A 26,331-nucleotide genomic window follows, 5' to 3' on the forward strand; every position below is an offset into this window, starting at 1 on the left:
TTTTTCAGCCCTGTGTGAGAGGCATCGGATCCGTCTGGAAGCAGTTGGATTTGGCTTGTATCTAATGTCATGTAGCACGTTGTGAGGACTGAACGCTCCTGTTTAACCAGGTCTGTATGACCCAGTCACAGACACCCACACACAAGCTGACCTGGGAGGTGGAGCAGTCGTTGGCGGTGCAGTTTGAAAAGGGCAAGATCTGATAAGCCTTTTACAATAAAAACAATGAGGTGGACATTTAAAAGCCTGTAGCTGCCCTAATGGAGGCAGTGGTGTGGGAGGAATGCAGCAATTGGGTGGAGCTTTTTTTTTTTAATGACGTCTGCAAGTGTTTGTTTTTTTTTCTTCTTCCTTGCAACACGAGTCCTGCGAAGTTGTAACAGATCTGCAGTTCTGTAGTGTAGTAGAGATGTTGAATTCGGATTGCAGATCAGGTGTCATTATAACTCAGCACAGCGAGGGGAGAAAAAACAGGTTTCTATTTGTTACCATGATGATCAAATTTAACATGACGCATCATGTGATAAATATACCGTTTTCCTTTAGGACTGCCCAAAATACCATTTTTGTGGCTTGGAAGCTTTCGTGTGAATTGCCCTCAGATATTCAACGCTTTCGGGGAGGAGAGCTTTAAAATATAACATCAGCCATAATATATTTTAGCAGTTGCAAGACGGCTCTGTTACTTTGTCAAACTTAGTTGACAAGGCAAACTCAACTTTTGGGGGGTATCTTCACAATCATAATTCATTCCAGATGCTGGACTCTTACCCACATCTCTTTTGAAGTTTTAACTTCGTCAGCCACATTTTCATTGTCCGTGTCAGTATCTGTGCTTGTTTGGTGACTGTGTCACCAAGATGTTTTCTTTGCTTGTGTTGCAGTTGCGATGCACTGAGCTGTCCAGGCCACTGTGTGTTGGACACAAAGTGGCTGATAATGATGTCAAGCCAACAAATAAATACTTCCCTGTCTTCCTTTCTTGCATTTTAAATTTATTTTTCAGAGCTTTCCAGTCATGCACTAGGCTGTTCCCTCTTTACAGCACTGCCCTCTGAGTAGGTGCTTATTTGTTCCTGAATGTTTCCAGTAATGTTGTGGTTACCTGCCAACTTGGCAGAAATTGTTCCTAAATGCACTAGGGATAACTTTTTTTTTTCCCCCTGACATCCTTTTAAAAAGTGAGTGTTTGTTCTAGCAGGATGTCATCTCATCTGTTTTGTCGATGCGACAACCTTGTCAAGGTCTTTCTGTGTTCTCCATTTTTCATAGAAGTTATCCAGTCTGAGCCCGACAGCCGAGTGACACAAGCTCTAAAACACACTTTTCTTTCTAGGTCATCTAAGCATGTTTCACTGGAAGTGGAATTTATAACATCTGTTTACAGTATCAGTCGCGTGTGTGTGGGTTCAAGATGAATGTTCATGAATATTTTATTGCTGATGTAAGCTTTGCATCAATGAGTTACAGTCCCCGCCTCAAAACGTCCCCCACCGCTTTAGGTGTTAGTGAAATTCAATCCCTGGATGCTTGCTGTTGAAGACGGAGCTCATCATCTTTATTGTGTGTGATGACTTTGCTGACTGAAGTCGTGCTGACTGAATTGGGTGGCTTTTATACATTCATTTTATTAAATGCGCGAGTTTGCTGCAACAAGGCTGTTGGATTTGGAATCATTCAGCACAATTGCATAACTTGTTTGTGACTGCTGAGAGGAACACTGTGCAGTTAGTGTAGCCTGCTGTTTTGCCATTTAAAGGCTACAATATATGGTTAAAATTATTATAATAATAACAACCTTTTTACTGATAATGATTTATATTGTTAAAGGCTACAAACATTGACTATTTTCATTGATGATCTGTTGACAATTTATTTTCCGACAATTCCATGAAATGGTCCAAAATGGTGATAAATGCTAATCACTCACGATGATGTCTTCAGATCACTTTTTTGACTGAAAAACTTCACCCCAATGGTTTTGAGTCTGATTAAATGACAAACATATAAAACAGAATTCAATTTTAACAAGAAATATAAACCGGTGCAAGGATAACACCATACTGTCTGATTATTAATTATTGTCTGGGACTTAACTATTTAATCAGAGTTATACTAGAATGCTATTTATTTTTTAAATAAATGATAATATTGAATGATTGCCTTAGTCCTCAATTATAAGATGTAGTTGAGTAATCAAGTACCTCTTAATGCTTGTTAACTTCTCCCAGCAGTGGCTGATTTTATTGAGTTATTGATGGTGTTGTTAATGATTTTTTTAGAAAAAGGTGCACAGTACACAGTCCATACATATATGTATATGTGTATATATATATGTATAAAAGCCGATGTTGAAATGGGCTCCCACAACCCCAAACTCCAGACTCCTGCCGTATTCACCACAGTGTAGGAATCACTGAAGAGGCTGTGTTGTGAGTAGTGTCAATGTTGTTTTGATCTGTTTCAGTGGAGGGTGCTTCAGCTCAGGGAATGTTACCGATGTTTTGGACAGGATACTGTGGTGGCTATAGTTGGTGAGCCTCAGTGACTCGCTCTCCTTCCCAGGGCAGCAGGCCAGACAACTTCTGCGCTCGCCCCCCTCAGTCTTCTCAGACGCTCACTGCTGTTGCACAGTGGAGCTACTCCAGCTCCCAGGTTTCCCTGAGAATCGAATGCCTTCCTTGTCTTTTTATGGTTCATTGAAAATTGATGATTCCCTGTGCCGGGCTCAGGGTCTGAGGGAGCTTTCCCAACAAGTGGGTTCAGTGTTTAATCCACAGAAAACAGTCCGCCTCCCACTGTTCCCCAGACCTATAATACTGGCTGTTTATGAAAGAATCTCTCTCTCTCTCGCTCTTTCTGTCTCGCCCTTACAAACTCACACACACACACACACACACACACACACACACACACACACACACACACACACACACACACACACACACACACACACACACACACACACACAACATATTTTGTAACCAGGTTGACTTGTTTTTCTATTTTTGGACTGCTCTCCATTTTTCTTACAGTGATCTCAGATACTGGTGCGACTAGGTTACAGGAAACATGCATTATTCTTTGCAAAGTTGCAATTACATACTGAGAGAAATTATATGGAAGCACCAACTATGTGAGCCTCACAGTTACTTTCTTTTATAAAGGTAATATGTGAAAAAGAAAAAAAAGATTACGGATATTATCAATCTCCCTATATGCTGATTGGAGGTGAACCAAATCTGGAGTAAAAACAGAGGGAGCCATGTAATTGCATGAATAATGTTTTGAACAGAGAACAGAAGGATCCTCGTAGGATTGAGACTCTTGTTCAGAGTGTTTTCAGACTCTAGGAAAGGGTTGTGGTTGGCCTTCCTGTCATTGTCCCAGCAGTGTGGTTTGGGCTACCAGAGAGCCGAATACTGCAGTTGTGGCAGTCAGATGGACAGATACCCGACCGGACTCTTTAAGAGAAAGGAATTTTCCCCTCTTGTGTGACCTGAAATGGCACCATGCGGCACACATACTTATCGAGACACAGGACCCACAAGGGACAAGGAAGGGGACATAAGTAGGTTTCAGAACCGATGTGCCATGCTCTCGGCAGTCAGCAGAGTGAATGATTTTAGTAACTAAATATTGTTCCCTTTTCATTTATGTTTTTTTGTGAATGCATTCCTGTAGATGTCCCTAGGATGTTTGTGGCTCTGGCAAGAGAAGGCTGCAACACACATCTGCTGATTAGTTTCACACCAGATGCCATACTGTGTGTTCGAAAGCGAATCAGATTAAAAAGATAAAATATTGTCTTGTTCTCTGACAGGTTTGTTATCACAAAGTATCAACTTGTATAACATAATCACATCGATACATCCTGAAAGAGCTAAAGCTTATTTGACCAATTACCTCTCATCAGATAGATGATCTAAATCTATGCTGGGAATTGCGAAGATGCCACCCAACTCTTTGATATCAGCATCGGCCCCCAAAAATCCATATCCGTTGGGCTCTAATGATGACAGTGGAAATGTTCCAACTCTAACAGGTTCAGTAAAACATACAGGAGAGTGAAGGAGCTGTCAGTCCAGCACAGTTTGTACACACCCACATCGTCTGGAGATTAGATTTAATTAGGCATTATGAGGGAGTGGAGCTGTGTGGGTGGACCTATGGGTGTGGACTGACCTTTAACAGGAGTTCTGCCATGGATGCGTCCAGTGCAAGTTTTGATTTAATCCAAGTTCCATTTTGGATTTCACACATGTTGCTGTCAACGCTGTAGTGTTTCTGTAGATATGTGTGTTGTCCAAGATCAGGCCCTACTACCATGGGGGTAACTACATTCTGCACTATTGCAGTTTTTCCATCAATTCAATGTAACAAATAGCATCAAGCAGTTCAGCAGTTAAATTTGATGTCGAGATTTTAATTGTCTGTTTGGATCTTGTGTCGATGCTGCGACAATCAAGCCTCCCTCTGAGAAGAGTAACATATCCAGAGGATGAATTGATGGTGTTATAGGGTCAATAAGGCCAGAACCCAGCCATTGTGCCATGTGCGGCTCCATTTTTTTCACTCTCCCCTGCTGTGAATGAGCTTGAGGAGGTTTGGACAGAGAATGGCTTGGTGTCTGTGTACTAAAGTGACTTGGAGCACATCCTGTTTCAGTGAGGACTTCCTGTTTCCGTGAGGACAGTGAGGATGGCCATGAGGCTTAACATGGCCATCTTTACCACTGGGCCAAACACCTCAACACTTCCCAATTTGTTATTTTGACTTTTTCTGCCCTTCGATGTTGGCTTTACATATCTACCAGCCAGACTGAGGTTACTGGGGAAAAGCACATGAGCATATTGGAAGGATGGAATTTTTTTTTTACCATAGCTTCCTTGCCAGTCGCGGATGCTGATGGTGGGCAAAACACACTATGACAAACATCTGTACATGTTAACTGATGGTGGTAGGTCAAGCACACAGCCTCTCCCACGCTGTAAATGTTCATTATCTGCACTCATTTTCATGAGAAATTGAATCCCTTCAAAGTAACTGGCTCCAAAGATGGTTGCACAAATGCTACGAAAATGGTTCAGATCAGAGATACACGCTCCGCGCGCATTTTGAGAGGACTCGTTGTCCGACAGTTAGTCATTTGAGAGAGATGGATATTGAGCACATAATTGCTTGTTGTAATTCATATTGGACGCACATCTCTCTCCACTCATGTTATGTTACTTAAACTGTATTGATTTGGGACTGGATGGTGATGTTTTCTGTGCCAGGATCACATATAATATGCAAGACAATACCCTGCATAATGTCTGTACACTCCCCACTCTCTGGAACGAGTGTCTGAGCGATATTATTTTCAAGCCAGACCCAGCACAGCTTTATTTGACGAAGCTGAAATAAAGGCAGCCACGTTACTTAAGTTTAATGTTCCTTGACAAGGCGGCGACTGCTTTTCATTCTCATAATGTAGATGAGACCCGGGCTGTTTTGCTCCGCGCTGTTGTCTACTATGAATAATTCTGTGTTGTAACGCCGTTCAACATATCTTTCCCCCGATTGCTGAATTATTTGGTTCGAAGAGCTCATTTGTTCATTCTGCCAAGGGAAAGGAAATTATGAATAATTGTGCTGATCGACATTCACCCACCTAAATGAACACATCAATTTCAGATACGGAGGAACAAAGTGTTATGACAGCAGTGGTGGCTGTAGCTGGACCCGGAGTGCTGGGGATTTCTATGTTGATTCGTTTTCACAGGGCTAAAATAAACCATGATGACCAATTGAAAAAACAATCCATTTTTTTCAGAAATAGACTCACTGCTTTCAACAAATTTAAATTCTACTAAATTGCTGGTGACAGTTTTTCTTTCTGCTTCTTTGTAAATCAGAGTACCATACTGATTAAGGCATGCTCTTTATTCTCAGGGCACTACCTGCTCCACACAGCCTTGATTCAACCACACCTTATGTTTTATTAAGTCATCTGTGTCACTTCTCTGTCCATTTTGCACACAGTAACTCACAGTTGCCCTGTGCAGTTTACTTGTTAACGAACAATATTTCTGTTTTGCATACGTTTTTTTTTTTTTTTTTTTTGCAGAAATGTGTTGTTTTTGTCTTGAGGTCTTAAAAACAGGGGTTCCTTCCTTCCTTGAAGTTTGAGTCCTGCATTGTTTACTTGCTAGCATTTTTTTTTCCCTCCTTGCTGCCCTTGCTGGCGGTCAGTGGAAGAGTTTGAAAGGATTGGGGGTTTAATGCGTCACCAGCATGCGCACAAATTCACGAGAACAAACAGAAAAGGTTCCACACTTCACCACTGTACATGCATCACTGCTCTATAGCACTACTAGTGGCACAAAAATGCGTCCAATTCAACGTTTCGCACTCATGTCAGTTATTTTCAATCAATACCAAGCTGGCACTTGACTATTTTGCTGTGAAGCTGATGTTGGAAAACATATACCAGTCTACAACCTTTTTTCAGTGTCACATCTCAGAAGCTATCTCTCAACTGTGATGATTAATCTTCCTTTGTGAGTCTAAAAAGAAGAATCAACAAATGTCTTAAATCTAGCCAGCCATTATGTGATACACAAGGCCTGGGTGTAACATGCCTTGCCTGTAATGCATACTCAAAAGATGACTGAGATATTCAAGGAAATGATCCTTTACTTACAGGATTTCCTTTTATTTCTGTCAAAAGATAAATATCGAAAGTGCTTTCAGTCATGGTCTGTGGCAGATTCCTGGTACTGTTCACAGTTGTGATGCTGCTCTTTGATGTCGGTGCAGCGCTTAAAGATCTTAATCTCTACAAGGTAGCTGGGAAATGGGTGTGCCTGCAATGTACGTATATGCACTTGAGATGATCTGTCTCTGTTACAGTGACATTGTGTAGACCACATTCAATAAGGGCAAGCCAGTTATGAAGAAGTGTTATTGTAGAAAAATGCATTCTTTCCCAAAAAGAGGCATATTTAAAGGGGCCATATTATGCTCCAGGCACCTTTTCAGCCTGCCTCCACGTATATCTTGTTATCTGGGGTGTCTGCCAGCCCACGGAGAATGAAAAGAAAACAATGAGTCGTTGATTCGTGGTTTGGGTTTGGCCGTGCAGACGGTCTGTAAACGAGCCATTCACAGCCCGGGCGTCAAGTGACGTAAGTTGACTCCTGCTACTGGGGCGACCACGCCCCCAACCTGAGCAGCACCTCCCCCCTTGAAGTGTGGAAAAACAGATTGCATCTACGCCGCAAGCGAACGACGACCGCGGGCATGGCCAAACTAGACTCGCGGCCGGCCGGCGGAGCTCGCGGCTACCGGCTACCGGCCGGCATAGCTAGACGCGAGCTCCGGCGGCCGGGATGTCGTTAACGTTCTATCGCCCAGCCCCTTGTGCTCTGTGTGTAATTATGGAGAACGTGTTCTGTGCCTCCCGGGTCTCTACGTCGTGTCTGTGCCTTGTCACGTGCGACTGTTGTCATGGCAGCGCAACGCCGTAGTTGCGCAGCGACCCGGGGAGGAGCGAGGCGGGGCGAGGCGGAGCGAGGCAGGGCTTTGCGGAACACGAAGGGAGGGGGGCGAGGAGTGAGCAGGAAAGCGCTGGAATCGACAATAGTCTCACAGGGCTGTTTATACAGAAAGAGGAGGGTGCTGTGTGGCTTGATCCTTGAGGTGTTTTGACATGGAATGGCAAAGACATGTAGTGCACACACCTGAAAACCAATGTTACTTGTGTAAAAGGGGGCATAATATGGGCCCAACATCAATTTCTCAAATACTGCACGTTTATCTGTGAAACTGATGTAGAAACAAATTGCACCAAGTACCCATTATTGGATAAAATTCACCACGAAGTCTGTGGAGGAAGCAGCGAGCGGATTTTGTCCAAATTAACGGATTTGTGAAATGCAGAAAACGACAGCGTATTGTCTCTCCTCGTGCAAGGGCAGCTCAGATAAATGATGACTGAGACAGTCAGTCAGGCAGAATGACATACTGTACTCTGTTTTTCCATAATAATGACGTTGAGGTGTGCAGTGCATAACATACCAATTGCCCCTCAGCTATTTGTGGTCGGTGTTATGCTTTTGAAAGGGTTACGCCACTGTAAAAAAAATGAAAGGAATTAAATTCCTATGGATTTTCTATTTTCAAATCACCCATTTCATTTTTGATAGCTTAGAAAAACAGGCAGTAAAATAGACTGTAAAGCATTTTTTTATGACTGCAACCAAAATAGTTTATCACCATCCCCTGCCCTCCTCTGTCCTCTTACAACATACCACACTGTGAAAACTGGAGCTTTAACTGATCTCCATGGAAACAACAGTAACAAACAGTCTCTGCGGGCGCCTCCTCTTCCTTCTGTGCAGTGGATCTTGTTTTGTGATCCGTCTTCCTTTCACCCCACTTCACCTACAGTCCAGAGAGGAGGAGCACAATGAATCGGAGGCTTTTTGTAGAGCGATGGGGATCACACGCTGTAATGTGTGAAGCCTCGGGCGTTGGCAGCAGTAGAATGAGGTTGTAGCTCATATTCATGTGAGTGGTGTGCGGCAGTACACGCTAGAATAACCAAATCAGTAATAATGTGAAGATGTTCTTGGACATTCAGTACGTGCAGCCAGTGTAAAACTGACAGTTATATCAGTTTTATAACTAGCCTAGGTGTACACTTTGCTAGTAAAAGGTTGGACCCCCTTTTACCTTCAGAACTGCCTTAATTCTTCGTGGCGTACTTTCAACAAGGTGTTGGAAACATTCCTCAGAGATTTTGGTCCATATTGACATGATAGCATCTATGATGCTAATCTCCCGTTCCACCACATCCCAAAGGTGCTCTATTGGATTGAGATCTGGTGACTATGGAGGCCATTCGAGTACAGTGAACTCATTGTCATGTTCAAGAAACCAGTTTGAGATGATATGAGCTTTGTGACATGGTGCATTATCCTGCTGGAAGTAGCCGTCAGAAGATGGGTACACTATGGTCATAAAGGGATGGACATGGTCAGCAACAATACTCAGGTAGGCTGTGGCATTTAAACTATGCTCAATTTGTACTAAGGGGCCCAAAGTGTGCCAAGAAAATATCCCCCACACCATTACACCACCACCACCAACCTGAACCGTTGATACAAGGCAGGATGGATCCATGCTTTCATGTTGTTTACACCAAATTCTGACCCTGCCATCCGAATGTCGCAGCTGAAATCGAGACTCGTCTGACCAGGCAACGTTTTTCCAATCTTCTATTGTCCAATTTTGGTGAGCCTGTGCGAACAGTGGTTTCAGTTTCCTGTTCTTAGTTGACAGGAGTGGCACCCGGTGTGGTCGTCTGCTGCTGTAGCCCATCTTCTTCCAGGTTCGACATGTTGTGCGTTCAGAGATGGTATGCTGCATTCTTTGGTTGTAACGAGTGGTTATTTGAGTTACTGTTGCCTTTCTATCATCTCGAACCAGTCTGCCCATTCTCCTCTTACCTCTCACATCAACAAGCCATTGTCGTCCACACAACTGCCGCTCACTGGATATTTTCTATTTTTCGGACCATTCTCTGTAAACTCTAGAGATGGTTGTGCGTGAACATCCCAGTAGATCAACAGTTTCGGAAATACTCAGACCAGCCCGTCTGGCACCAACAACCATACCACGTTCAAGGTCACTTAAATCCCATTTCTTCCCCATTCCTATGCTCGGTTTGAACTTCAGCAAGTTGTCTTGACCACCTCTACATGTCAAATGCATTGAATTGCAGCCATGTGATTGGCTGATTAGCTATTTGTGTTAACAAGCAATTGAACAGGTGTACCTAATAAAGTGGCCGGTGAGTGTATATATATATATATACATTTTTTTTATTATCTTTTAACCTAACGAAAAAATGTTAATTGAAAATACTTAGAATAGAGCAAAATTAAGTTGTGAAAGGTTTTCTTTATTGAAGCACGTTCGATGAAAACCCCTTCACATTTTTCTCAGTTAAAACAGTGCTGCTGTGCACCTTTAGCGAAACCCTCCTTACATGCAGTCCATTAGAGCAAATTGGTCAGGAGTAAGATACCTGTGCCGGTTGCAGAGACAGATGTGGCCAGTCTTCAGTTGGAGGAAGATGATGGAAATGCTTTAGAGGGAACAAGTTCTAGAAAAATAAGTGCGCAGCCTCCTGAAATAGCCCCAGTGCTCCTTCATTTGGATCGGAAGGACCTGTTTGGTATTTCTGTACAGGAGCAGTGCCCTGTCGTTGCTCGAAGAGTAAAGAGGGGAGATAAAATTAGACTTCATGACTTAAATCTTATTAGCTTCTGTCCCACTAGCAATCACCTTTTGCACTGTCTTCATTTTATGCTGTGTGTGTGTGTGTGTGTGTGTGTCTGAGAGAGAGAGAGAGAGAGAAGATGCAACAGGTTATTAATGAGATGTTATATTTGAAATGAAGACTTTCACAGTGACCTGTGTCCTTGTACTCTCAGCATTTACAGCCCACGTGCTTCTTTGCCAGTTTTAACGCACCGTTAACTTTTATAGTAACAGCTTCAGATACAGCTGTCAAACTCATGTCAAGAACATTACTCCGGTGTGTACTTCCTAAACTGACGTTAAACAATCCCTTTCTCTGGATCTGCTCACTGTTCATGCTTATTAATCAGTGCACCCATGATTCTTTTTTTTTTTTGCTGTGCACTTTCATGTCTGCTTATTTAGCAGCCTTTATTCCAAGTAAGGCAAACCCAGGCTTGGGATAAACCCCAAAAAATGTGCACACACGCATTAATGCACACATTTACACAAACGGGGACAAAGGCCAACTCATAGTTAAAACGGCTCAACTTCTTATAACACACACACACACACACACACACACACACTTGCACCCACACACACAATACCATGCACTGGACGCAGTCGAATTCCTCCACTAATGAGCATGAGCTCATTAAGGCATCTGCATGAGAGCTGAGGTCCTATGTGGAAAAATAATCTTTCCACTGTTAATATTATTATAATGGGGCGACCTTTGATTTCCTGCCGACTGATCATGAAAAGTGAAAAACTTGTGTTTTGTGACAAAAAAATTTTGTGATTTAGAGATTCATCATGTTGGACGTTCTGTGATGCTGATCACACAGCAGACTATTAGAACAGTTCATCTTGGTTTTATACTCATTAATTATGGATTATCTTTGAAACTCCATACATCAGAAATTCAATTTTTTTCATTCCCAGAAAAAATATGAAGATCTCATTCATATGCCTAAAAAAGGAACTTTAAGACGTTGGAATTACTTGCTAAGTAGGCCACGGCAATTCATTTCATACGTGTGATTAGGGCTCTTTGTAGTCTCCGAAAACTGAGATGTGTTGTAAGTGCTCCTACTGTACAGTGAACAATACAAGAAAGAATTCGTAAAGAATTTATACTGTAGGGCTATTTATAAATCTAATTGCCTTCTTTTTTTACATTTTAGAAACTAATGCTTTCTTTTCAAATCTGTGAATATAGATTTAAATTTATCTGCATAAACATATACTTTAATTTACCCCAGAATGTGTTTATTTTATTCTTAGCTTGAGAGGTAATTATATTTCAAACATTTACTTAAGTATTTTATTCAACAACCTTTTTTTACGTTTTCTAGTCCGGCTGGAAAAATAACATTTGACAACGATACCTTCACTTTGCATTTATACAGTGTATTTATGAATAAACGATTTTCCAGTTAGAAAGCCAAGCTATTTTTCTGTTTTTTTTGGCTAGATGAATAAAAAATGAATCCTCAGCAGCTGATTTTACAGATTCAAGAAGCATTTGAGGTAAAGTCTACATCCCTAATTCTGTGCACAGTCAATTTAATTTTCTTCTTTTCAGCAGAATATCATGATGAATATCAAAAGCAGCAGATTCATTCTGAAAGCATCATCAGTGATAGTTAAACGCCAGAATGCTTTTTACAGTCACCTGTCTAATTTGGCCCTCTAACTTATTGCATCTGATGGCTGAGTGGATGTAGCGTCAACTGTACTGGATGAAGCATGGGCCTCTATATTTGTCTTTTTTCTAACAGCTTTTTCTGAAGACTTGTAAATGATAACGATTTAGGTCCACAGATATTCAAGACCAACAGTCTACATGTGGACCGCCCCATTTACATGTCTTTGGACTTGCCTGTTGCCGTGCTAAAGTGATTGTGCCTCTTTTTAAAATCTTACGAAAGAAGAGCAACATCTGACTCAATATTTAAGACTTTAACTTGGAGAATACTGGCAAGTGAAGTGATTTTTTTTTTTATGTTGAAGCACCCCCATTAATCTGGGTCATCTCTTGTCTAACGAAGCACTTCTCCTCTCTGAGAGTCTATTTTAAAATATATTTCTCAGACGCAGGTCACGATGACTCGGGTCAGACACCCTATCAGTGCAGCACCTGCTGGTTTTAGCTCTGCGATAGTCTCAATTTTTTCAAAAAAAATAAATAAAAAATCTTATCTTGTACTTAAAATTATAAATCATACTGTGATCTCAAGGGTTGTGCAATGAACAGAAGCAGCTTTAGCCTTGGTACAACACCGACATTGAATGTGTACATACAAGTTAATGAGTAGTAAAAAGGTCATGTGGTTTTCCAGCATTGCATCACATCACAGTATGATGTCTGTCAATATTGAATCAACGTGTCTCTGCTCTGAGAAGCTATTTTCAAATATATTTCGATTCGGGTCAGAAACCCTATCAGAGCACCACTCAGAATGGTCCAATCATGTGAGATGGCATCCTTAGATCATAGGGTAGAAGGGTCATGTTTTTTTTCCTTTTAGCCTGTCATACAATTTTTATTTTGTCAAACACTAATATGGAGAAAATACCTAAAGGAGACCGAGCATGACAGACTCAAACGACCAGACTTTTCCATAACTGATCATGACTGTATGAAAGACGGGTGTTTATGAGGCTTAACCAACTGAGTATGTATGCTGACTTTACCGTTATGTCACCGTAAAGACCTGTCTGTGAAGAGTTGGTCATCTGAGCATAGCATTGGTCCGTGAGCTAACAGCCCTGTATGTTCTACCTTGGACAAGTTGTTGTGCTCCTCATTTACTAGTCGGTAGAAGGGTTCCTGCAATATTATCATGTTTGTTTGTTTGTTTATTGTATTAGCAATTAGTAAAAAAGTAAAGAATGTTTTTTTTAAAGTGCTAATCATGTTTCGATCTCAGGGGTTCTTGCAACGAATAAAAGCAGCCTTGGCCTTAGTACATCATTTTTGGGGAAATGTTATTCACATCACATTTCCCCGAAATTATGCTGAAGGAACACTCTCCCTAGCCATCACAAACATTGCACCACACACACACACACACACACACACACACACACACACACACACACACATAGTGACTCAAACCCGAAACTTATGAGCCCATAAAAGGGCTTATCTAACTGCATATCCTGTGTTATTCATTTTTGCCTTTCCTTTGAATCTTGTAACTTGAATCCATATTCACCTCCTGAGCAGTGCTGAAATTTAGGGTTCAGGAACTCGTTCACAAAGCGAATGCACAACAGTGGCGACAAAAGCAGAACCTTCCGTTACGCGTCATTAAATTCCTGTTGTGGAAAAGGCCTCAAGGGCTTTCAGGACAATGATGCCTACACGTTCCAAACACTCGACGTACGATGTGGGCAATTGAGTTGGAAAAATTACTCTTGAGTCCTTTTATTCATGAAAAAGTGAAGAAACAGTCAAGCATACAAGACAAGTGCAAAGTGGAAGTGGAGGTTGCTTTTAGATAAATGTCCTCAGACTTTGTAACTGCAGCCTAGACCTGAGGGTGGAGGTTATTCCATTGGGGAGCAACAGTGTTGTGTAAATTGGGAACATTTAACTGATGGCAAGGCCGCAGAGGTAGGTGAGCTACTCGACTGCAAACAGCAAAGGACATTGCACAAGGTAATCTGTTGTCATCCCGATCAACAACATGGCTGAAGAGTTCATACTAAAGCTCCAGCCTTGTCTAATAAAGGAAAAAATGAAAGATAAGTTATTTGATAGTCTGTGAAATCATTGTGCAAATGTCTCTGCATTTTTCATATGGAGACATTGCATGATACTTCAAAAAAGCCAAGGAAATCTTGACTTTTGTGAGCTGTAACTCTCAGTTAGGTACAAAACATTTGCTGAACAAATCACCGTGTGGTCCTTCTGACCCCTGTCACAGCGGGAAGAAACTGACATTTTCGCCCATCAACCTACCATGAAAAATAAAAAGATGAAAACATGTTTTCAGAATAATAGTTTGCAAATGATAACTAACAAGAGGTTCGCATGGAGAGTGCATACCTCCACCAAGTCTAACGTACTATCTCACCATGTTAAACTAAGGAGAAAAAAAAATCCACCCTTTATCCAGATCTGCTCCAAAATGTAATGGGGTTTTCCTGGGGTCATGCCCCGACCCTCCACAACATTAATTGGAAATCAATTGAATGTTTTTTGCGTAGTCCTGCAAACTAACTAACAAAGTCAGATGAAAACGTATCCTCCTTGGGGATGTAATACCTAACCCTAATCAAAAACAAGCAAATCATGTTTGCTTTAATTTTCCTTAATTATCTTTGAGAATGCATCTCAATGTGTCTTAATTTTATCCCTTTAAAATCAAATCAACAACACAAAGTGTGCTCATTTCTGAAAACTCTCTGAAGCTTCTGTAGACATCAAAGCTTTTGGGACATTTCTCTTCTGTCCTCGCTGTTCGAATATTTTATTTTTTTATTATCAACACTACTAAAATGGAATAATCTAAATTCTTCAGAACAATCAAGGTAAACTGCGGACTGTGCCAAGAGTCACAATCTGTGTTTACGGTATAAACATGTCAGAGAAATGTGGCCAGTAGCTTGTTGGTAATGTAAAAGATAAAGTAGCTGAAGTTTGCCTTTTAAGGCTTGATAAAGTTAATGGTTTATTCCTACATGCTTTACATGTATTTACAACGAGGAGAGACGATGTGATGACTTAGTGAAGTTTGACAGAAGGACCAGATGTGCAAACCCTTTATCAGGTGTGTCGGGCAGCTCGGTCTGCTCTGCCCTGCTTTGAGACAAACTGCTGGTTATGTCGAACTGCCACTGAGGCAGAGCGTACTCCTTTCCTACCCGTTCACCGCAGTGAGTATTTAGACACCAGCCTCATTATATAAACAAGTTGCAGATCTATTTTAGATTTTTATATGGCTTGTAGCCCCACAAGTCTCATTTTCTCAATTCATCTCATCTCCCTGATGCACAAACTAAATACAGTAATGTCCTGCAGGTCCTTGTGCAAATGCAGTTAAACGTCAAAAGTGAAAGGAAATGTGTCATGATTGATGTGTCCACAGTTTAACTGCAATAATGGCCTGCTCCTCAAGCGTAATTTCCAAAAATCCACAGGCTTTGTTCTCGACATTCACAATTCCATATGGACAACATTTTCACTTCACCTCAATGCAGCCCCCTGAACCCATTTCGCGATTTGTCTCCAGACATTGTGTGGCTCTTTGTAAAACATATTTGTGTCAACAGTCACTGGAGATGAGGAAGCAGACCTCCTGATAAATGCTTTCACACAAGGTAAATTTGGCAGCCAGGGAGGGAGCAAACATGCAAACAAACCAGCTAATTTCCCATCGTCTGTAACCGTGCATTTTAATGAGGTTGATGGATTAATGCCTCACTTTCCATAATGGGCTACTCAGTGAGCACCAGTTAAACTTGTTCTGCTCTATCAGCACCCAGCTTATCTCATCCGTTATGGTCACTCACAAGTCCTGATCCGTTTCCACACCATTTTCCATCTTGGTCGTAAATGGCTGGTTTTTGTTTTTTTTTCCCAGTGGAAAAAACGTTAAAACCCACAGAAACATTGTCGTTTTGAGATTAGATGGTTGAAGACAAGCCTTCTTAATTTGTCAGATGATGATCGAGACGTTTAGCAGCATTAGAATTGGCTTCATTTTGTGTGTGTGTGTGTGTGTGTGTGTGTGTGTGTGTGTGTGTGTGTGTGTGTGTGTGTGTGTGTGTGTGTGTGTGTGTGTGTGTGTGTGTGTGTGTGTGTGTGTGTGTGTGTGTGTGTGTGTGTGTGTGTGTGTGTGTGTGTGTGTGTGTGTGTGTGTGTGTGTGTGTGTGTGTGTGTGTGTGTGTGTGTGTGTGTCTTATATTCTCAAAAGAAGTGTAGATGTGTAAAAATGAGTCTGTGTCGTAAGTGCTATACCCATGTTTCCCCTTCAGATAGCAATTTGCGACATCACCCAGGTTCACTTTGGACAAGCTTATCAAACCGCAACAAGCTGTTTGACACATTGCGGTTTGCGTGTTATACAATGAGTTTTCTTATGTAATTGTGATTTAAAAAACAACAACAACCCATTTCTTTTAATTGTAGTTTTGTGACGCCAAAATCTGATGTTTATTTTCATTTAAAAGAAAAATTCTGTTAAGCCACTGTCTTGTTACCTTGGAAATATCCGCACCTGACAATATGTTGTCTGTGGGATATCATGTTTCATGAAGAAATATCACATCAATTAGAAGTGCACAGTGCGAGATGCACCACCAACATTTGTTTTTCTGTCGTCTCTTCCCTTAATTGGAGTTGGAGTTTCTTAAAGGGCCCTGCCACTCTCCACATACGTCTTTGATCTGTGTCCCACCTCCCAGGCTTTTATCTGGGTTAACACACTCCCAGCTCTTATTCCTCTCTTCTTCTGAAAGGGGACTGTAGGCTCAGCTAATGCCTTAGGATGTCAGCGTTTTCATTCCACTTTGTAACCTGCATTTTCTCCTTGGCGTTCTCCTTAAAACACGCATGCATGCATGCACACTAGTGGTTCCAGGTCTGAGCTGAATATCACTATAAAGTGTGTCTTCCGTCTTGGTTATTGCCTCCCTTTTGTCCAATGGCTTTGTGTGCAGGGGCCTTTTGTGTCGGCCTGGCTGGAGTCGGCCTGTTTACTGTGATTAAATGGGAGCAGAGGAGGTTGAGGGAACTGAATCATGCCTCTTTTTAGAGCAAAGGAATGTTGCAGTACACACTGCAGTGGCTTAGCACTTCATCAACCTTTGCTGGGAAACCATCAACTTCCTCTCCTCATTTATATTTTTTTATTTATTTTTTACACATTTTTATATGTGTATACTGCCCATAATTATGTGTAACTGTGTGTTCAGTGGTAATTTTGTTAATGACTCCCCATTTCATAGCACATGGAGCTGTCAAAACAAACTGAGTACCTTCATATGTCTTTGACAGAATTCATCTCTGAATGTTAAACTGATTCTATGGACTCTTGTTTTCCTGTCTGACGATCACTCATGTACTCTGTTTTTTTAGTCTAGATTAGGGTAACGACTAACATTTTCCTCTCACTGTCTATTAATCTGTATACTGTATATTTGTGAAGAACTAATTGACCTACAACACCCACAGGATTTAAATTTTCAACCTGATATTAAATATGTTTAAATATTATTTTTTTTCATTTATCAGTCGACACTGAATACCCCATAATGGAAACAGAATTGATTGAACATTATTAAAAGGGGAAAGCTGAAATTTTTTTCCCTTATCAGTCGACACTGAATACCCCATAATGGAAACAGAATTGATTGAAAATTATTAAAAAGGGAAAACTGAAATATTACATGGACATAATTATTTAGACCGTTGGTTGGATACTTGAAGAGAGAGTTTGAATTGGCCATATGCGATAACTGATTTGATCTCTTTGTCTTTCTAGGTATTTGGTGATTATTATCACTTCCGGCATCGTACAGTGGTGAAGAGATCGCTGTCAGATCACAGGGGGACACAAGTCCGTCTAAAAAAAGATCCCAAGGTAAGAAGTTTTTTTTTTTTGAGGGGATTACAGTTGATGGATGTGGATGAGATATATTGATGTTTCATAATAGGCTGTGGAAGAAGGTGTGTGAGGTTTAGGGGCCTAACTAGAAAAAATCTATAACTATTAAGGCATATCTAGGAGGATGAAGGTGTGGGAGTTTTCAGTGAAATGTATGTATATTGATACAATAGCTCCACTGTAATAATCTAAGTTACATAACTTTGGTTAAAAAAACATTTGACTAGCTTTATCATCCAAGTAATTGCAGACGATAAGGCTTTGAAATTTGTTTTTTTTACTGACTTCCCAGTATATGAAACACATATCTTTTTTGAGTCCATTTTTGATCCTTGGATAAGTCAATATTATAAACCTTTGCTTTCTTTTTCTTTGACATGTAACATTGTTAAACTTGATCTTCTTCATTAAGGGAACTGTAAGGGAGTCATCAGTTTATGATGAACCTAATTCTTTTCACTCCTTAATTTGAAAGTTATTTTAAATTAATTTGTCATTCAGTTATCAGTAGCTCTTACTGTATATAGGGCAGATAAGAAGCAGAATAAACATAAAGGGATATACAGTAATCTAACAGCCACAGGACAAAGAACCAAACTCTTAGCCCTCAATTCTAAACTTCCTTTTTTAATCTGTTTCCCAAATGAGCCACAACACACTTGCTGTTTTTCCTTTCAGCCACGTGCTCGAAGTGGAGCAGTTGCTTCCATATGGACTCTCACCAGATACATAAATGTCCTGCTCCGCAACTGATCTAAAAGGAAATTTCATATTTCTGTTTTGTCTTTGTTTTTTTGCTGTTATGCAAGAGAGTATGAGGATAGTTTGAAATTGAGATGTGTCCTACGCCGTTGGGAAGGACAAAGGGAACAGTGTGAAATTAACTTTCATTGCTGTGGGAATACAGCTACTGTGTGTGTGTGGCTGTGAAAGATGATGTATGAGTACTTAAAAAAACTTTTATCAGGAAAGGAACTCACAAAAGTGCATATTTGAAGTGAAAGTTTGTAGAGCCAAATAATGTAATCATTTCCCAATATTGTAATAACTAGCAATGATGCAATCAAATTCTCCATGGTAAATTTAATAAAGTCTGATAATAAAATGATATTGTTATTACATAGTGGGAAATTTTAACATAATTGTCTTCAACAAGGTTGTAAAATACAGTCGACCTTTGTTTTTGAGTCTACTTCACTAACTACTCCAATTGCTAAACTGCTCACATCAATTAGCATTAAATATATTTTTTGCTCTTCGGTGGACGAACTGTACAACGTTCAGACTGTTTCCATAACACTGCTTTTCTTCAGTATTTTCCGATAATATTTAGGCCAAGTCCCTTATTCTTTTTATCTTTAATGAATATATGTGGACAAAACTTCTACGTTTCAGGCAGTAGGAAACTCTGGGGAAGTGCTTGTATTGTTTTGCTCCTCTATGGTTCACTGGCTGACAAAGACATTAAAGTGCAGTGAGGTACTGTTGACTGCTGGCATATACCCAGAGCACAATGGGTTACAGTGAAAAATGTACCCGAAATGACTGGCTTTGTATAGCCAATAGTGATTAGTTGACTCTGTTACTGATCCAGCAGATTGACTCGGGCTCCTTTGCTCTGTAGCGGAGTCAACTCATCCCTGATCTGAGCTCCTTCTTGACTTATATTTTCTCCTAATGATTGAGCCGATCAGTACTTGAGAATTGTGAGAGATCTTTAGCACTCTTTCCTTTTTCTCTGCTTTCTAACATTCTCTCAAATGATATCAACATGTTTGTATCTATACTGTGTCCAATCATTTCAGTATTTCGAGGACAATTATAGTAATTTAGATACGTTTTCATATAAATATATACAAGTGCAACTGTATTATGTAATCAAACCTAATCTGCTCCTTTAAAAAAAGTTGATGAGACATGGTCCAAGTATCCCTGGCCATGCTGTCATGCACGTCCCTCATGGGGAGTTCCTTGAACAGTGCGACTCCATTTCCTGTTGTTTCATTTCCTTTTCCCCCGACAGCACCTCACAGAAAGTGGAGCATTACAGTTGTGGGCCCCTCCTGTCTGTTCAGGAAAGGCCAGCTTAGCTTGTCAGTACCTACAGGAATTTTATCTTATTGTATTTATCTGTTTGATTTTATCAAGGGAGCTTAGCACAATCTGCGTTAACTTGCGATATTTACCAAATCCCCTCAGTTTTTATGTATAGACTCTCTCCCATCTAAACATCGAAACGTTTCTGTAATTGTGCAGCAACTAACATTATGTGATGAAAGCTCTTTTAAACAGGCTTATCGTCGCTTTTCTGCTAAACTATTTTCTAAAAGGATGAATTCAGAATCGTCAAAAGAGACTGTCCGAGAGGAAGCCTGAACAAAAGGCTCAGTAAACTGTCCTTGAAGAGTGCCTTATTACTGACAGAAGCACCTGGACCTTGGCCAGATCTCATCGACTGGCTAACAGAGCCCCGTTAATGGGGTCTGTTGAAAATATTAAAGCTTGGGTCTATCTGCCACCTCAGTGCCTTCTACTGTGTTGTGTTTTATTCTGTTGTTGCTTTGTTTGTTGTGGTGGGCCGATCGCTTTGTTGTGTTGTTTTTGTTGGGTTAGTTAAAAAGCAGAGGTAATACGACAGACACAACAGAGCAATAAACGAGCCCTGAAAAGCTGAACTTCACCATCCAACTATAATTTGTTTGACTGTGGTTGAGGCTTTTATTTCCATTTTAATTACTATGGAAAAAATTAAAGCAGCTTTAACATAAAAAAAGGAAATTTAATTGAATAAGGATGACATGGCTACTGATCTGTACTGCAATTGATTTTTATGTTCCTTTATATTAATGAGGCTTTATTTGAGGTTTCTGTTGGGTCCCTGATGGAGGAAACAATGTTTCAATAATGGAGCAGCATGACAAGGGTGGGGAATGAATTTGTGGCACGCTACACCTAAACATAAACCAAGCAGTATGTTTGTGAACAACACATCTGCACTGGTTTGGTGTGGTGAGTTATTTTTGTATTTTGTATTTTATTTTTTTTTATCTTCAAAGCCCATTCATAATAGCAATGCTGTTTGTCAGTGTCTGTTTTTCTGTCACAGGCTATTAAAGAAATTAGGGATGGTTTTTCCCCACTTGTGTCTTATGCACTGATTAAAGAAAGATTCTTGGTGTTATTTGTAGGGAAAGACAAGACACTACTGAGGAAAAACTGTCTCTTTATTATCAATTACATTTTACCAGGGTACTTTGTGTTGAATTTCAAGGAAGTTGTATGCTGCACTGAAGTTACAGTATTTCTGTCCAGTTTGACTAATTCAGCATCCACTCTGCATACGTAGTTGACACCCTTAAATAGCTAAACATCCCCATCGCCTTGAATATGACACAATTTCCTGTTGTTTTGTGTCTTGCAAAATGTTGCAAGGCAGAGACCCAAACTACGTATGTGTGAAAACAAGATATGTGTGATCACAATGCAGATGTAGGAAATGGTTACCACAAACACCTCCTTATGACACAAGAGAAATAACATTTCTGTGAATGAAAATCACATGGTCCCTTTTCATATAACTGAGTCTTTGTCACTCTGCCATTCTACCTAAAAGAGAAAGACAATATTAAATTCTGACAGAGAGCAGAGATTCAGCATCTGCCCCGGCTGTCAATCCCCTGTACCGTCTCAAATTGATTAGATAATTCACATGTATAATAATGTAATGCAGCTTTGTGACTCTCTTTGAGTGTTTCTCTCTTATTTAATATGGATCAAGATGCATGTTTATTGATCCAGAGAAGATGAGGTTGCACAGCTGATATGATGACATTCATTTTAGAGTTGATTTGATCCAGTGCTGCTCCAGAAGTCTTATCTTTGCATAGGAACCATTGTATAGCAGGCAACCCACCGTGATGTCACCCAAGCCTCGAATTTAGTATTTTGGCCATCGCCATCTCGGTTTTTTGAAACCATCTACACCTGCAACCTGCACATATTGGTCAGATCTCGCTGTCAGTCACATGCTATCAACGCTCCAACGCATTCTTTATCGTCTATTTTACTTTAGATGAGACCATAATTTACTAAATGAACATCATGCTGTATTGAAGAAGACTTGAAAGTAGAGATTGAAACCATGACCTCCTCAGCTAAATGTTTACTGACGTTATAAATCAAGTGAGCGTTTGAGTGATTTTCTCATAGACTTCTATATTAACTGATTCCTTTTTGCAACCAATGAGTCGCCCTCTGCTGGTCATTCGAGAGAATACTATTACTAATACTAATCTTACAATATTAATGTCTATGCTAGTTTCTGACCAATTGACAAGTCCAACACAAATGAAATCTAGTGCTATTGTGTAGTTTCCTTTTTTAGCCCTATTCTTACTTTATATCCTGAGGATATACTATAAGCAAGACAGTGATTTTGTTTTGTTCATCTGCCTGTGATGATCTTTGGAGGACAAATCCTGATAGCTTACTCCTTACACATTGGCAGACATTCTAATGTTGGATGTACCACTTTCAACTTGTATTGTCAAAAGTAGTCGATTATATCCATCTGTCTTTGTGGGCAGCCATAGAAAAAGCAGTCACCCGGTCCTTTGTGTACTGTAAACTGCCCCAGCTGCAGCTCTGACCTCATCTCCACAGTTAGAATCGGATGAACCCTGGTGGAAACGTCTCCTCCACTTAGACTGATTGAGCTTCTCACTAGTGAAGGGAGCGACACTAACATGAACTCGCACACAAATCTCTCTGCTCCTCCAAGTGAAATTATTCCATTATGCTAGTGTTGGATTGGCATCGCTTCAATGTTGCAGCTAATGTGACCTTCATTACTTCTTTCCTATTTTAGAGACTTTATGTCTCTAGTGATCTGCAGAGAGAGAGAGAGAGAGAGAGGGGTGTGTGCTGTGATTTGGATGTCCTTCATACCAGGTGCTCTGTCCTTGCGGCAGACACTTTTGTTTTCTTTCTGACATTTTTTTAATCTGTTCTCGTCCTCCCAAGCATTTTGCTGTAGAGCCTAGTTCTGCAGTGGCTGTGAGATGCAGGCTTATTTTCACTGTATGCAATATGCTCCTGTCAGTACTTCCTGCAAGGAGCTTGCACATTACGACAGCATGCTGCAGACTGGGTTGCTGTCATGTTATCAAACTTGTATTGAATTGCTCTTCTATGTGTAAACTGTTATGTTTGGGGGCACCCATAAGCATAACAGTTTCTGGTGAATCCAATTTTACATAAATCAAGAAGTTTTAATTAGTCTGGGGGTGTCCTGGAATTCATCAGCGAGTCTCATTAGTGAGGAGTTCATGATATCCCTGTGCCTCTAATCTCACTCTGTCTGAGGTCACCCCGCTGTGAATTGGGATCTCTATTAATGCATTTGACACAGTGACCATCATGGCCTGCACATAATTCATTTTTCATCCCTTTATGTACGACAGTGAATGTTACGCTTTGTGGAGCAATTCTTTTTTATTATTGAGTGTCAGTCTTTGTTTCTGTTGGCATTGCTAATCTCCTCATGTGTTTGTGCATTTTTATATCCAGGTGACTTGGGCAGAACAGCAGGTGTCGAAACGGAGGAAAAAGAGGGAAACTTTCGAAGAACCTTTAGATCCCAAGTTCAGAGACCAGTGGTACCTGGTGAGTGTCAACAGAAACCTAATGGAACAAACAAGTATTTGTGTGTTGTGGCTGTGTTACACACTGTTTGAGCTCTTCATCTACCAAGAGTCTGTAGAGGTAATCAAATTTAGGACTGTGATGTTTTGGCCGAGCCAAAAGACAAGACTGTATGAATCCAATACACCGTCTGTGTGAAATGCTGCTGTCTTGTTTGGACAACAAGTCTGAGTGACTTCACCCAAAAGATTCTGTTTGAACAATAGCACACACACACCTTTTGAAGTCTGAATTGCATGCCTTTAGAAACTCTTGGCTTACTTTGGTCCACAGACAGCATGGCAACAAAGACAGAAAGACAGAGGTGATTCATCTTGAAGCGCCCTTGTTTTCAGCTGATTGATTTTCACATTTGACTTGAGGAATGTCACTGACACATTGGCCTGTTAAAAGCAGCAGTAACAACCCCCGAGATTTTTTCCGTTCAGCTCCACTTTTTCTGCAATTACTGTGAGGGAGCTTCAGGCTGAAGAAGAACCATGGTGATGCAAAACTGACTTGTACCGCCAGTTGTTCAAAATGTCAGTGCTTTAACAGACTCCTTTCCCCGGTGTGGAGTAATAGTTAATGGCACCTTTAAAGGAAAATGAGCAGAGAAAAGCCTTCTGCCTTGTTCCATCCATGACACTGGATGTAATAGATTCTGCCACATGTTCACAACTAGTGACAGAATTGAACTCACAGTAAAATCTGTCTGTTTTATTTAAGGATTTTCTTTCAATCAACCAATTAATTGTTGCAGCTCTAATATCATTATATGCACAATTTCCTATAGTATCAGGCAAAAAAATATAAAAATCAATATATAATGATTCAAGAAAAAACAATGACTAAAGCTTAAGCTATGTGCTGCTGTTTTTGAATATATGATTCATTTTGTGATCATTTGCTGAAGCTGTATGATTGGGGAATGTAAAAATAAGGATTGATTTCTATTCTTAAGCCTGTTGGCACCTCATGAGGTTGTGAAGCTCATTAAACACTTGATTAGTTGAAAACTGGAGCAACACCGTTGCAATTCTCAGACTAATGGGATCACCTGAACTTTGACCAGGATATAAATGTTAGCATGTCAGCATGGCTACAAATAACTTGAACTCGTTACCTGTTACCAGGATTTTAAGACTTTGCCCATCAGGTGAACGTTAGTCTGTGATTAAGAGTTCTACTGATTCATCCTCTAGGTACCATGAATGTCTCTGCCATATTTAGTTTTGGACCAAGTGTTTGACCGATCGCATGGCTAACATGGTGCGATGCTGTTATCACGGCTCTCTGTGAATGGCTTATGGTAAAACTTTTATATATAAAGAAAATGGATGCGTCAGAGCTTGTTGGTTCATTCTTGGTTGTGGTCATGTCACATCCATGTTAACTAGTCGCTAACTTGTCTCTGCATTTGAGATGTTTTCGAATCATCGGCCTTTAAATGGAGTTGCTGATATTGAAGTTCATATTCTGTCCAAATAACTACAATTACACTTTACAGAAAAACTTACTCGTTTAAAAAATATCATTGATGTTTTTTTTAAATGATAGGTAATGAGAGTGATCGTATGATAGTAATCATAGTAATAAATTGCCCTTCTCTCCCAACTATAAATGAAACTCGGTTTTAATGTGCCTCATTAAAACCGGACTGTTTGGCCAGAGGAGTGTGTTGGTTGGTGTGTGTCTGTCCGTGATTGACAGATGCTTATTGGTCTTAAATGATATCTTTCTCAAGATGATGAGACAGATATATTTTTCCCCCACTGATAAATCCTGGGCAAGCCTCAAAGCAGAGATCCTAAGCTCTAACTGTGCTCACATGCTCAAAATGTCAGTCTGCAGAAAGAGCGCTGACATCAAGGAAGAAGGAAAAGGATTTGAGCAATATTCAAAATGGAAACCTTGTACATGACACTCTCAGATTTATTATTCACTAAATGTGTCGGCCACTCAAGTCCTTTTTCAATCTGAATCAGAATATTACAATTTCTTCTTGATGTTTTGTAAGTGTCAATGACGTTACAAGGTTGAAGAACGAACCTCCTCCCGTGTGATAGACCTTGTTCACTTGTGAATTCTGAGAAAAAATGCTTGGTAGATGGTTTATCTAACACATTAGATCCAACCACTCGCAAACGATAAAAAGAGCTTTGAACTAGATGAAAGCCAGATATCGCTTTTGACCAAAAGTCAAGTTAAATGTCAAAAGCGTATCAAAAAGCATACAGAATGATTATGTGAGTCATCATACAGTTCAGTGCCTTCCTTTGCTTGGTATTAATAATAAATGTAATAAATACAAACATGGTACTGATGCTTTCAGAATAAAGATTACTCTTCGTCACCTTGCCCTCATCTGAATGATAAACTTCAGTTTTCCTCTAAGCAGGAATGACTGAAATGTAATAAGTAGGACCCTTTCCCCCAGATGTTTCAGTCAGAGGCTTCAACTAAATTACCTAAATGTCTGTTTTTTTACTAGTCAGCCCTTCCAAATTTAGTTAAAAGCATTGTTTTGCTGGCACTTAAGTGTCTCTTGGGTAATTAGATTCTATCTAAGTTATTTGCTTCCTCCATCCTCAGTACAACAGCAACCACCGTGACTTGAATGCCAGATCTGCATGGCAGTTGGGCTACACAGGTAAAGGTGTGGTCGTGTCCATCCTGGACGATGGAATAGAGAAGAACCATCCTGACCTGATGCAGAACTACGTGAGTA

General features: G+C 40.3%; 1 protein-coding gene across 4 annotated transcripts in view; it reads left to right on the forward strand.

Annotated features, from left to right (window-relative positions):
* Positions 1-26,331, forward strand: part of furina (furin (paired basic amino acid cleaving enzyme) a) — a 68,848-nt gene that overhangs the window by 16,266 nt on the left and 26,251 nt on the right. For all 4 annotated transcript variants that reach the window (XM_035627606.2, XM_035627607.2, XM_035627610.2 and 1 more), the window contains exons 3-5: positions 17,796-17,894; positions 23,487-23,582; positions 26,196-26,324. In XM_035627606.2, the coding sequence (XP_035483499.1) occupies positions 17,796-17,894; positions 23,487-23,582; positions 26,196-26,324 (324 nt within the window). The remainder of the gene's footprint in view (positions 1-17,795; positions 17,895-23,486; positions 23,583-26,195; positions 26,325-26,331) is intronic.

This window comes from Scophthalmus maximus, chromosome 4 (assembly GCF_022379125.1).
Source record: "Scophthalmus maximus strain ysfricsl-2021 chromosome 4, ASM2237912v1, whole genome shotgun sequence".
Classification (NCBI taxonomy): domain Eukaryota; kingdom Metazoa; phylum Chordata; class Actinopteri; order Pleuronectiformes; family Scophthalmidae; genus Scophthalmus; species Scophthalmus maximus.